The sequence below is a fragment of the Procambarus clarkii genome, chromosome 22 (assembly GCF_040958095.1).
Source record: "Procambarus clarkii isolate CNS0578487 chromosome 22, FALCON_Pclarkii_2.0, whole genome shotgun sequence".
NCBI lineage: Eukaryota > Metazoa > Arthropoda > Malacostraca > Decapoda > Cambaridae > Procambarus > Procambarus clarkii.
Window position 1 is genome coordinate 2,324,817 of NC_091171.1, and position 14,125 is coordinate 2,338,941.

General features: G+C 49.2%; 2 protein-coding genes across 2 annotated transcripts; both read right to left on the reverse strand.

Annotated features, from left to right (window-relative positions):
• Positions 1-585: 585 nt before the first annotated feature.
• Positions 586-2,025, reverse strand: LOC138367601 (Kruppel-like factor 18). Its single transcript, XM_069329320.1, has one exon. It carries the CDS (start codon positions 2,023-2,025, stop codon positions 586-588), a length of 1,440 nt encoding a protein of 479 aa, XP_069185421.1.
• A 2,850-nt stretch (positions 2,026-4,875) lies between these two features.
• On the reverse strand, positions 4,876-13,430 carry LOC138367602 (uncharacterized). The gene is made up of 2 exons (XM_069329321.1): positions 13,353-13,430; positions 4,876-5,745 (listed from the first exon to the last, which is right to left on the reverse strand). Exons 1-2 carry the CDS (start codon positions 13,428-13,430, stop codon positions 4,876-4,878), a joined length of 948 nt encoding a protein of 315 aa, XP_069185422.1.
• Between the last annotated feature and the right edge of the window lie 695 nt (positions 13,431-14,125).

Here is a 14,125-nt window from a genome sequence, read left to right on the forward strand (position 1 = left end):
TCTCAGCAGTGACCTACACTCTTCTCAGCACTGACCTACAGTCTTCTCAGCAGTGACCTACACTCTTCTCAGCAGTGACCTACACTCTTCTCAGCAGTGACCTACACTCTTCTCAGCAGTGACCTACACTCTTCTCAGCACTGACCTACAGTCTTCTCAGCACTGACCTACAGTCTTCTCAGCACTGACCTACAGTCTTCTCAGCACTGACCTACAGTCTTCTCAGCACTGACCTACACTCTTCTCAGCACTGACCTACAGTCTTCTCAGCACTGACCTACACTCTTCTCAGCACTGACCTACAGTCTTCACAGCACTGACCTACAGTCTTCTCAGCACTGACCTACAGTCTTCTCAGCACTGACCTACACTCTTCTCAGCAGTGACCTACACTCTTCTCAGCACTGACCTACAGTCTTCTCAGCACTGACCTACAGTCTTCTCAGCACTGACCTACACTCTTCTCAGCTGTGACCCTCAAGCCTGAGACTTCTTGAAGCTTGCCACGAAGACTCTTCCATGTGTCATTGTTGCCAACACACATGAATATGTCGTCGCCATATTCACATGTGTTGTCCATAACTGTCATGATAAATGTTCGTGTCCACTGAGACGTGTCCCCTTTGATGTGTCCACTGAGACGTGTCCACTGAGACGTGTCCACTGAGACGTGTCCACTGAGACGTGTCCACTGAGACGTGTCCCCTTTGATGTGTCCACTGAGACGTGTCCACTGAGACGTGTCCCCTTTGATGTGTCCACTGAGACGTGTCCACTGAGACGTGTCCACTGAGACGTGTCCACTGAGACGTGTCCACTGAGACGTGTCCACTGAGACGTGTCCACTGTGACGTGTCCACTGAGACGTGTCCACTGTGACGTGTCCCCTTTGATGTGTCCACTGAGACGTGTCCACTGAGACGTGTCCACTGAGACGTGTCCACTGAGACGTGTCCACTGAGACGTGTCCACTGAGACGTGTCCACTGAGACGTGTCCACTGAGACGTGTCCACTGTGACGTGTCCACTGAGACGTGTCCACTGTGACGTGTCCCCTTTGATGTGTCCACTGAGACGTGTCCACTGAGACGTGTCCACTGAGACGTGTCCACCTCGAGACGTGTCCACTGAGACGTGTCCACTGTGACGTGTCCACTGAGACGTGTCCACTGTGACGTGTCCCCTTTGATGTGTCCACTGAGACGTGTCCACTGAGACGTGTCCACTGAGACGTGTCCACTGAGACGTGTCCACTGAGACGTGTCCACTGAGACGTGTCCACTGTGACGTGTCCACTGAGACGTGTCCACTGTGACGTGTCCACTGAGACGTGTCCACTGAGACGTGTCCCCTTTGATGTGTCCACTGAGACGTGTCCACTGAGACGTGTCCACTGAGACGTGTCCACTGAGACGTGTCCACTGAGACGTGTCCACTGAGACGTGTCCACTGTGACGTGCCCACTGTGACGTGTCCACTGTGACGTGTCCACTGTGACGTGTCCACTGTGACGTGTCCACTGAGACGTGTCCACTGAGACGTGTCCACTGTGACGTGTCCACTGAGACGTGTCCACTGTAACGTGTCCACTGTGACGTGTTCACTGAGAGTCCACTGTGACGTGTCCACTGTGACGTGTTCACTGTGACGTGTCCACTGAGAGTCTACTGTGACGTGTTCACTGAGAGTCCACTGTGACGTGTCCACTGAGACGTGTCCACTGAGACGTGTCCACTGTGACGTGCCCACTGTGACGTGTTCACTGAGAGTCCACTGTGACGTGTCCACTGTGACGTGTTCACTGAGAGTCCACTGTGACGTGTCCACTGTGACGTGTTCACTGTGACGTGTCCACTGAGAGTCCACTGTGACGTGTTCACTGAGAGTCCACTGTGACGTGTCCACTGAGAAGTGTCCACTGAGACGTGTCCACTGTGACGTGCACACTGTGACGTGTCCACTGTGACGTGTCCACTGTGACGTGTCCACTGTGACGTGTCCACTGAGACGTGTCCACTGTGACATGTCCACTGAGACGTGTCCACTGTAACGTGTCCACTGTGACGTGTTCACTGAGAGTCCACTGTGACGTGTCCACTGTGACGTGTTCACTGTGACGTGTCCACTGAGAGTCCACTGTGACGTGTTCACTGAGAGTCCACTGTGACGTGTCCACTGTGACGTGTTCACTGTGACGTGTCCACTGAGAGTCCACTGTGACGTGTTCACTGAGAGTCCACTGTGACGTGTCCACTGAGACGTGTCCACTGTGACGTGTTCACTGTGACGTGTCCACTGAGAGTCCACTGTGACGTGTTCACTGAGAGTCCACTGTGACGTGTCCACTGAGACGTGTCCACTGTGACGTGTTCACTGTGACGTGTCCACTGAGAGTTCACTGTGACGTGTTCACTGAGAGTCCACTGTGACGTGTTCACTGAGAGTCCACTGTGACGTGTCCACTGTGACGTGTTCACTGAGAGTCCACTGTGACGTGTCCACTGTGACGTGTCCACTGTGACGTGTTCACTGTGACGTGTCCACTGTGACGTGTTCACTGAGAGTCCACTGTGACGTGTCCACTGTGACGTGTCCACTGTGACGTGTTCACTGAGAGTCCACTGTGACGTGTTCACTGTGACGTGTCCACTGTGACGTGTCCACTGAGAGTCCACTGTGACGTGTTCACTGAGAGTCCACTGTGACGTGTTCACTGTGACGTGTTCACTGAGAGTTCACTGTGACGTGTCCACTGAGAGTCCACTGTGACGTGTCCACTGAGAGTCCACTGTGACGTGTCCACTGTGACGTGTCCACTGTGACGTGTCCACTGTGACGTGTCCACTGAGAGTCCACTGTGACGTGTCCACTGAGAGTCCACTGTGACGTGTTCACTGTGACGTGTCCACTGTGACGTGTCCACTGTGACGTGTCCACTGAGAGTCCACTGTGACGTGTCCACTGTGACGTGTCCACTGTGACGTGCCCACTGAGAGTCCACTGTGACGTGTTCACTGTGACGTGTTCACTGTGACGTGTCCACTGTGACGTGTCCACCGTGACGTGTCCACTGTGACGTGTCCACTGTGACGTGTCCACTGTGACGTGTCCACTGTGACGTGCCCACTGTGACGTGTTCACTGTGACGTGTCCACTGTGACGTGTCCACTGAGAGTCCACTGTGACGTGTCCACTGTGACGTGTCCACTGTGACGTGCCCACTGAGAGTCCACTGAGAGTCTACTGTGACGTGTCCACTGTGACGTGTCCACTGTGACGTGCCCACTGAGAGTCCACTGTGACGTGTTCACTGTGACGTGTCCACTGTGACGTGTCCACTGTGACGTGTCCACTGTGACGTGCCCACTGAGAGTCCACTGTGACGTGTTCACTGAGAGTCCACTGTGACGTGTCCACTGAGAGTCCACTGTGACGTGTCCACTGTGACGTGTCCACTGTGACGTGTCCACTGTGACGTGTCCACTGAGAGTCCACTGTAACGTGTCCACTGTGACGTGTCCACTGTGACGTGTCCACTGTGACGTGTCCACTGTGACGTGTCCACTGTGACGTGTTCACTGTGACGTGTCCACTGTGACGTGTTCACTGAGAGTCCACTGTGACGTGTCCACTGAGAGTCCACTGTGACGTGTCCACTGTGACGTGTCCACTGTGACGTGTCCACTGAGAGTCCAGTGTGACGTGTCCACTGTGACGTGTCCACTGTGACGTGTCCACTGTGACGTGTCCACTGTGACGTGTCCACTGAGACGTGTCCACTGTGACGTGTTCACTGTGACGTGTCCACTGTGTCGTGTCCACTGTGACGTGTTCACTGTGACGTGTCCACTGTGACGTGTCCACTGAGACGTGTCCACTGTGACGTGCCCACTGTGACGTGTCCACTGAGACGTGTCCACTGTGACGTGTTCACTGTGACGTGTCCACTGTGACGTGTCCACTGTGACGTGTCCACTGTGACGTGTCCACTGTGACGTGTCCACTGAGACGTGTCCACTGTGACGTGCCCACTGTGACGTGTCCACTGAGACGTGTCCACTGTGACGTGTCCACTGTGACGTGTCCACTGTGACGTGTCCACTGTGACGTGTCCACTGAGACGTGTCCACTGTGACGTGTCCACTGTGACGTGTCCACTGTGACGTGTCCACTGAGAGTCCACTGTGACGTGTCCACTGTGACGTGTCCACTGTGACGTGTCCACTGTGACGTGTCCACTGTGACATGACCACTGTGACGTGTCCAATGTGACGTGTCCACTGAGAGTCCACTGTGACGTGTCCACTGAGAGTCCACTGTGACGTGTCCACTGTGACGTGTCCACTGAGAGTCCACTGTGACGTGTCCACTGTGACGTGTCCACTGAGAGTCCACTGTGACGTGTCCACTGTGACGTGTCCACTGAGAGTCCACTGTGACGTGTCCACTGTGACGTGTCCACTGAGAGTCCACTGTGACGTGTCTACTGTGACGTGTCCACTGAGAGTCCACTGTGACGTGTCCACTGAGAGTCCACTGTGACGTGTCTACTGTGACGTGTCCACTGAGAGTCCACTGTGACGTGTCCACTGAGAGTCCACTGTGACGTGTCCACTGAGAGTCCACTGTGACGTGTCCACTGAGAGTCCACTGTGACGTGTCTACTGTGACGTGTCCACTGAGAGTCCACTGTGACGTGTCCACTGAGAGTCCACTGTGACGTGTCCACTGAGAGTCCACTGTGACGTGTCCACTGAGAGTCCACTGTGACGTGTCCACTGAGAGTCCACTGTGACGTGTCCACTGAGAGTCCACTGTGACGTGTCCACTGAGAGTCCACTGTGACGTGTCCACTGAGAGTCCACTGTGACGTGTCTACTGTGACGTGTCCACTGTGACGTGTCCACTGAGAGTCCACTGTGACGTGTCCACTGAGAGTCCACTGTGACGTGTCCACTGAGAGTCCACTGTGACGTGTCCACTGAGAGTCCACTGTGACGTGTCTACTGTGACGTGTCCACTGAGAGTCCACTGTGACGTGTCCACTGAGAGTCCACTGTGACGTGTCCACTGAGAGTCCACTGTGACGTGTCCACTGAGAGTCCACTGTGACGTGTCTACTGTGACGTGTCCACTGAAAGTCCACTGTGACGTGTCCACTGAGAGTCCACTGTGACGTGTCCACTGAGAGTCCACTGTGACGTGTCCATTGAGAGTCCACTGTGACGTGTCCACTGAGAGTCCACTGTGACGTGTCCACTGAGAGTCCACTGTGACGTGTCTACTGTGACGTGTCCACTGAGAGTCCACTGTGACGTGTCCACTGAGAGTCCACTGTGACGTGTCCACTGAGAGTCCACTGTGACGTGTCCACTGAGAGTCCACTGTGACGTGTCTACTGTGACGTGTCCACTGAGAGTCCACTGTGACGTGTCCACTGAGAGTCCACTGTGACGTGTCCACTGAGAGTCCACTGTGACGTGTCCACTGAGAGTCCACTGTGACGTGTCCACTGAGAGTCCACTGTGACGTGTCTACTGTGACGTGTCCACTGAGAGTCCACTGTGACGTGTCCACTGAGAGTCCACTGTGACGTGTCCACTGAGAGTCCACTGTGACGTGTCCATTGAGAGTCCACTGTGACGTGTCCACTGAGAGTCCACTGTGACGTGTCCACTGAGAGTCCACTGTGACGTCTCTACTGTGACGTGTCCACTGAGAGTCCACTGTGACGTGTCCACTTGACTACATTAGGATGTTTTAACATTTGTCACAATTAATATACATTTGTGTATATGTACTATTTACGTGTCATGTAGAGTCGCAAGTATATATGTATGACAAGATACACGCTAGAATATTTAAGTTAGAATGTAATGGGATGTACGGAGATTAATACATGATTCAGTCTCTGGGACTTATAAGCAGGCGTAGGGGGGGGGGGGGGGGTGTTAAATTATAGGCCTACGCGGGAAGCTGTTTTGTGGGTTTTCAAATTACCATAAAAGTAACCTGGTCCAAATCACCTGGTTACTCTTTCGGGTTTAGGCCGCCAATTGCATTGTTTGGTGCATGTATGAGAGAGTTGACACGTTGTGAGGGTTGTCACTTACTGCACTCGAGTCTGACGTACGTGGCTCCTCTCCTCACTCTCATGTTACTATTATTAGGCAAGTCCTCGCCCGCTACATAATGAGAACTGCTTGAGCCACCTCGCCACCCCACCCCTCTTGTGGGTAGTTATACCTCAGTAAACTTACTTCACTTTACTTATCCGCTTGGTTCACTTGGGGGAGGCTTTGTCGTACTCTCAGGTGACACAGCTGACTTATCTGGGGTGTCACACAGTGTAATTACCAGGGCTCCTGTCCCACACAGTGTAATTACCAGGGCTCCGTCCCACACAGTGTAATTACCAGGGCTCCGTCCCACACAGTGTAATTACCAGGGCTCCGTCCCACACAGTGTAATTACCAGGGCTCCGTCCCACACAGTGTAATTACCAGGGCTCCGTCCCACACAGTGTAATTACCAGGGCTCCGTCCCACACAGTGTAATTACCAGGGCTCCTGTCCCACACAGTGTAATTACCAGGGCTCCGTCCCACACAGTGTAATTACCAGGGCTCCGTCCCACACAGTGTAATTACCAGGGCTCCGTCCCACACAGTGTAATTACCAGGGCTCCGTCCCACACAGTGTAATTACCAGGGCTCCGTCCCACACAGTGTAATTACCAGGGCTCCGTCCCACACAGTGTAATTACCAGGGCTCCTGTCCCACACAGTGTAATTACCAGGGCTCCTGTCCCACACAGTGTAATTACCAGGGCTCCTGTCCCACACAGTGTAATTACCAGGGCTCCTGTCCCACACAGTGTAATTACCAGGGCTCCTGTCCCACACAGTGTAATTACCACGGCTCCTGTCCCACACAGTGTAATTACCAGGGCTCCGTCCCACACAGTGTAATTACCAGGGCTCCTGTCCCACACAGTGTAATTACCAGGGCTCCGTCCCACACAGTGTAATTACCAGGGCTCCTGTCCCACACAGTGTAATTACCAGGGCTCCTGTCCCACACAGTGTAATTACCAGGGCTCCTGTCCCACTCAGTGTAATTACCAGGGCTCCTGTCCCACACAGTGTAATTACCAGGTCTCCTGTCCCACACAGTGTAATTACCAGGGCTCCGTCCCACACAGTGTAATTACCAGGGCTCCTGTCCCACACAGTGTAATTACCAGGGCTCCTGTCCCACACAGTGTAATTACCAGGGCTCCTGTCCCACACAGTGTAATTACCAGGGCTCCGTCCCACACAGTGTAATTACCAGGGCTCCGTCCCACACAGTGTAATTACCAGGGCTCCTGTCCCACACAGTGTAATTACCAGGGCTCCGTCCCACACAGTGTAATTACCAGGGCTCCGTCCCACACAGTGTAATTACCAGGGCTCCGTCCCACACAGTGTAATTACCAGGGCTCCTGTCCCACACAGTGTAATTACCAGGGCTCCGTCCCACACAGTGTAATTACCAGGGCTCCTGTCCCACACAGTGTAATTACCAGGGTTCCGTCCCACACAGTGTAATTACCAGGGCTCCGTCCCACACAGTGTAATTACCAGGGCTCCGTCCCACACAGTGTAATTACCAGGGCTCCGTCCCACACAGTGTAATTACCAGGGCTCCGTCCCACACAGTGTAATTACCAGGGCTCCTGTCCCACACAGTGTAATTACCAGGGCTCCGTCCCACACAGTGTAATTACCAGGGCTCCGTCCCACACAGTGTAATTACCAGGGCTCCGTCCCACACAGTGTAATTACCAGGGCTCCGTCCCACACAGTGTAATTACCAGGGCTCCTGTCCCACACAGTGTAATTACCAGGGCTCCGTCCCACACAGTGTAATTACCAGGGCTCCTGTCCCACACAGTGTAATTACCAGGGCTCCGTCCCACACAGTGTAATTACCAGGGCTCCTGTCCCACACAGTGTAACTACCAGGGATCTTGTCCCACACAGTGTAATTACCAGGGCTCCTGTCCCACAGTGTAACTACCAGGGATCTTGTCCCACACAGTGTAATTACCAGGGCTCCTGTCCCACAGTGTAACTACCAGGAATCTTGTCCCACACAGTGTAACTACCAGGGATCTTGTCCCACACAGTGTAACTACCAGGGATCTTGTCCCACACAGTGTAATTACCAGGGCTCCGTCCCACACAGTGTAATTACCAGGGATCTTGTCCCACACAGTGTAATTACCAGGGCTCCTGTCCCACAGTGTAACTACCAGGGATCTTGTCCCACACAGTGTAACTACCAGGGCTCCTGTCCCACACAGTGTAACTACCAGGGATCTTGTCCCACACAGTGTAATTACCAGGGCTCCTGTCCCACAGTGTAACTACCAGGGATCTTGTCCCACACAGTGTAATTACCAGGGCTCCTGTCCCACAGTGTAACTACCAGGGATCTTGTCCCACACAGTGTAATTACCAGGGCTCCGTCCCACACAGTGTAATTACCAGGGCTCCTGTCCCACACAGTGTAATTACCAGGGCTCCTGTCCCACACAGTGTAATTACCAGGGCTCCTGTCCCACACAGTGTAATTACCAGGGCTCCGTCCCACACAGTGTAATTACCAGGGCTCCGTCCCACACAGTGTAATTACCAGGGCTCCTGTCCCACACAGTGTAATTACCAGGGCTCCGTCCAACACAGTGTAATTACCAGGGCTCCGTCCCACACAGTGTAATTACCAGGGCTCCGTCCCACACAGTGTAATTACCAGGGCTCCTGTCCCACACAGTGTAATTACCAGGGCTCCGTCCCACACAGTGTAATTACCAGGGCTCCTGTCCCACACAGTGTAATTACCAGGGTTCCGTCCCACACAGTGTAATTACCAGGGCTCCGTCCCACACAGTGTAATTACCAGGGCTCCGTCCCACACAGTGTAATTACCAGGGCTCCGTCCCACACAGTGTAATTACCAGGGCTCCGTCCCACACAGTGTAATTACCAGGGCTCCTGTCCCACACAGTGTAATTACCAGGGCTCCGTCCCACACAGTGTAATTACCAGGGCTCCGTCCCACACAGTGTAATTACCAGGGCTCCGTCCCACACAGTGTAATTACCAGGGCTCCGTCCCACACAGTGTAATTACCAGGGCTCCTGTCCCACACAGTGTAATTACCAGGGCTCCGTCCCACACAGTGTAATTACCAGGGCTCCTGTCCCACACAGTGTAATTACCAGGGCTCCGTCCCACACAGTGTAATTACCAGGGCTCCTGTCCCACACAGTGTAACTACCAGGGATCTTGTCCCACACAGTGTAATTACCAGGGCTCCTGTCCCACAGTGTAACTACCAGGGATCTTGTCCCACACAGTGTAATTACCAGGGCTCCTGTCCCACAGTGTAACTACCAGGGATCTTGTCCCACACAGTGTAACTACCAGGGATCTTGTCCCACACAGTGTAACTACCAGGGATCTTGTCCCACACAGTGTAATTACCAGGGCTCCGTCCCACACAGTGTAATTACCAGGGATCTTGTCCCACACAGTGTAATTACCAGGGCTCCTGTCCCACAGTGTAACTACCAGGGATCTTGTCCCACACAGTGTAACTACCAGGGCTCCTGTCCCACACAGTGTAACTACCAGGGATCTTGTCCCACACAGTGTAATTACCAGGGCTCCTGTCCCACAGTGTAACTACCAGGGATCTTGTCCCACACAGTGTAATTACCAGGGCTCCTGTCCCACAGTGTAACTACCAGGGATCTTGTCCCACACAGTGTAATTACCAGGGCTCCGTCCCACACAGTGTAATTACCAGGGCTCCGTCCCACACAGTGTAATTACCAGGGCTCCGTCCCACACAGTGTAATTACCAGGGCTCCTGTCCCACACAGTGTAATGCTATTATTGATCCTTGTTTTAGATGCTTTCTTTCATATTCCTTGACTGATCACCCGCATGTGAATGTTTTAGTTACATATTTAAAATCCAAATTTTGAATTTGATTTCTACTTAAGAAGGGCAAGATATTTAAAACAAAATCTTTCTTAACTCAATGATTACTAATATTGGGGGAGAAGTTTCCGCCTGAGTGTACCGTAAACTAACATTCACTGGAGTAAGTTTACATTTTCCAAGTTTCTGTCCTAAACTGAATTGAAATAAAACCTTACCAAATAAGCTTTCAGTCTCTGTTCGGATTATAAAATATTGGATATTGAAATTAAGGTCTTACAGGAGTTTAAGACCAAATTTAAGACCTTACACCCAAATTAGTCTCTGTGGCTCATTTGGGTGCTCAGTCTCCACATCTGTCCCTTTGTTCACGTACCATCCGTGTTAAACAGTTTATCCTTATCTACCCTGTCAATTCCTCTGAGAATTTTGTAGGTAGTGATCATGTCTCCCCCCTTACTCTTCTGTCTTCCAGTGTCGTTAACTCATGCCTCTTAGTTCTGGAACTAGCCTAGTGACATACCTCTGAACTTTTTCCAGTTTCGTCTTGTGCTTGACAAGGTACGGGCTCCTTGCTGGGGCAGCATACTCCAGGATTAGTCTTACATATGCTGTGTACAAGGTTCTGAATTATTCCTTACACAGGTTCCAGAAGGCTGTTCTAATGTTGTTGGAAATATCCAACAATTATTTCGCATCCCTAATACAATAGCATGTATTAGGCTTCATAATAATTTAATACTCATTTACTAATCCTAAGTACAATGGGATGTATTTCCTGTACTAAGTGTCATAATTAACTAACACTACTAATCTGTAGTTTAGTATCACAGAATTCATTGCATTAGGATGTGGAACATCATAAAATTTGTCTAGAATCGTGGCAGTATTTCGTCAGCCACCCACAGAGAATAAATTTCCACATATCAGAAGATCTAATAGAAGTCCAACCATTTACTTTTCTTTATTAGAGATAATTATTTAGTAATAGGTTTACTTTATTTAGTATACAAAAGTATACTGGAATTCCTTTACCCAGCTTGATCGCTGTTCTAGTAAATAATATCATAATCTAAAATCATTTCCACCTCCAAAGGATTCTTGTTTTATTTGTGCAGTCTACATGAACTGACCTGCACTGTCAGAATCAAACCTCACCACAGAAAGTATTTAATTAAGATATAAACAGTTCTCATAAACACTTCCTTCCATATTTAGCTTTAATGAATAAATATAATTTATGCTCGGGCCCCCCACTGGGACCTATCGCGCATGCGCGTCCCCCGAGAGGGAAGGAGGACTCTCTCGCCATTATTAGATACACTGGCAGCACGGTGTACCAAAGCGGTCCTTTTATACCAGACAATGCTGTAAACATCCGTACATCATCGGGCTTCAGATTGAGGACGCAGCTCACCAGAATTACGGACACCAGTATCGGTAGGCATTTACCTCTCTTTATTTATTGTTTGATCTCATTAATAAGTATTTAGGCAGGTGCCATGTGGTGATGCTGTAGGGCGAAAATAAACCCCATGTTAGTGCTGTTTCCACCCTTCCAAATATTTAGATATTGCATTTATGTGTGTTAATACTAGTTAGGAGTGGAAATTATGGAATTTAATTATTGCAGCATGGTGCAACACCACTGAGGAAGCGTGTGACGGTCATATACTCACATGGTTCAAGGATCACTATCTCAAGCTGATTCCAGAGTGTTATAGAGACTGGACTACACCTACATTTCTCTGTCACAGCTGAGAATTATCAGCATTCATTGTGGATAGTCCGTTTTAATTATTGAGAGTCAAGACATTTCAAATCATTGCATATTAATCATAGACATGATTTGATCTTTAATATGCAGAAGTATTTTTTGCATTACATTTTACTAATCCATATAATCTGTGTGTGTGCATATTATAATCATTATAATGTATACAATTATTATATATGCATCACGTAGACTAACCTCATAGAATACCCCCAAAATGTATCATGGGAAGCTGGTTCTAGAATGTATAGAATATATGGTTCATTGCATAACAGAATAATAGAATTTATTGCATTTAATCATAGCGATCCATAAGCCACTGGCTCTCTCATTTAAAATAGAATTCTGGTCCTTCGAGCTATTTTAGAATTAATTATTATTTTGCATTCATAGAATTATACATTCATCAGTATTAAACTAGAACCAGATTTCCCCACATATGTAATTCTTTTTATGTGTGCTTCAGGAGACAGGTTTGGCGTGATATCAACTCCTAGATCTTTCTCTCTGGCCGCTTCATGAAGTACTTCATCTCCCATTCGGTATCCTGGTGTCTGGCCTCCTGTTTCCAACGCCTAGTTTCATGACCTTCCGTTTACTCGGGTTGAACTTTAGTAGCCATTTGTTGGTCCATTCGTTCAGTCTGTCTAGGTCATCTTGTAGCCTCCTACTATCATCCTCTGTTTTAATCCTCCTCATAATTTTTGCATCATCAGCAAACAATAAGAGGAACGATTCTATACCCTTTGGGAGATCATTTACATATATCAGAAACAGTATAGGTCCAAGGACTGAACCCTGCAGGACTTCACTGGTGACGTCTCGCCAATCATGAGGGGGGCCTCACCCCTCACAGTGACCCGTTGTCTTCTGTTGCTTAGGTACTCCCTTAGCCAATGGAGTACCTTCCCTCTCACTCCTGCCTGTATCTCCAGCTTTTTCACTAGCCTCTTGTGTCGTACAGTACTGTGTCAAAGGCTTTCTGGCAATCCAAAAATATGAAGTCTCTCTTGCCTGATTTTTGTTACCTGGTCGTAGAATTCGCTTAATCCTGTGAGGCAGGACTTTCCATCCCTGAACCCATGTTGATGTTGTGTAACAAAGTTCTTTCGCTCCAGATGTTCCACTAGCTTTTTTCGCACAATCTTCTCCATCAGCTTGCATGGTATGCAGGTTAGCGACACTGGCCTGTAGTTCAGTGCTTCCTGTCTATCCCCCTTTCTTGTATATCGGGACTACATTAGCCATCTTTCAAATTTTTGGCAATTCCCCTGTTACCACTGACTTGTTATATACTATGGCGAGTGGCAGGCACTGTGCTTTTACTCCTTCCTTTAGTTTCCAAGTGGAGATTCCATCCGAGCCTATAGCCTTTGTCACATCCAACTCTAGTCAAAGCTTCCTTACATCCCCGCTGGTAATCTCAAACTCTTCTAGTGGTTCCTGGTTGACTATTCCTTCTCTTATCTCTGGAACTTCCCGTTTCTTTAATGTGAAGACTTCCTGGAATTTCTTATTCAGTTCCTCACACACTTCCTTGTCGGTTGTAGTGAATTCGTCTGCCCCTATCCTTAATTTCATTACCTCTTCCTTTACTGTTATTTTTCTCTTGATGTGGCTGTGCAGTAATTTAGGTTGTCTTTGCCTTGCTTGTGATGTCATTTTCGTATTGTCCTTGTACTACAAACACAGTCCTTAATACCTAACTAATCAAACCTTAACACCTAACTCACGCCCAACTATACACTGAACTGTAGTGTATAATAATAATATATATATGAAAACACACCTATTTTTATTACACAGTGTTATAATTGATGACTGCGTCTCTGAGGACGGCCGCCGCTCTAACAAACCTGACCTGGGGACGGCCGCCGCTCTAACGAGCCTGACCTGGGGACGGCCGCCGCTCTAACGAGCCTGGCCTGGGGACGGCCGCCGCTCTAACGAGCCTGGCCTGGGGACGGCCGCCACTCCACTGTTTACTCACAGATTTCTGCTTTCCTGAAGTATGTGGATGAGTCTTTTCTTGTTTTATTTCCCTAATTTATATATAATTTTGTTGTTTCGTATATAATTTAATTGTTTAATTTTTCTAGTTTTAGTAATTTTCATGGTTATTGATTTGTATAATTTTTGCTACGACAGGGTTAAAAGGGTTGAAACCGAAGTTCTACTGAACTTACTGGATCCTGTAGCCTCTCCGGGGCTACGGGACGTATATATATGTATATATATATATATATATATATATATATATATATATATATATATATATATATATATATATATATATATATATATATATATATATATATATATCTCGAACTATCTACTTCTTTTGTAAGGTCTGATGG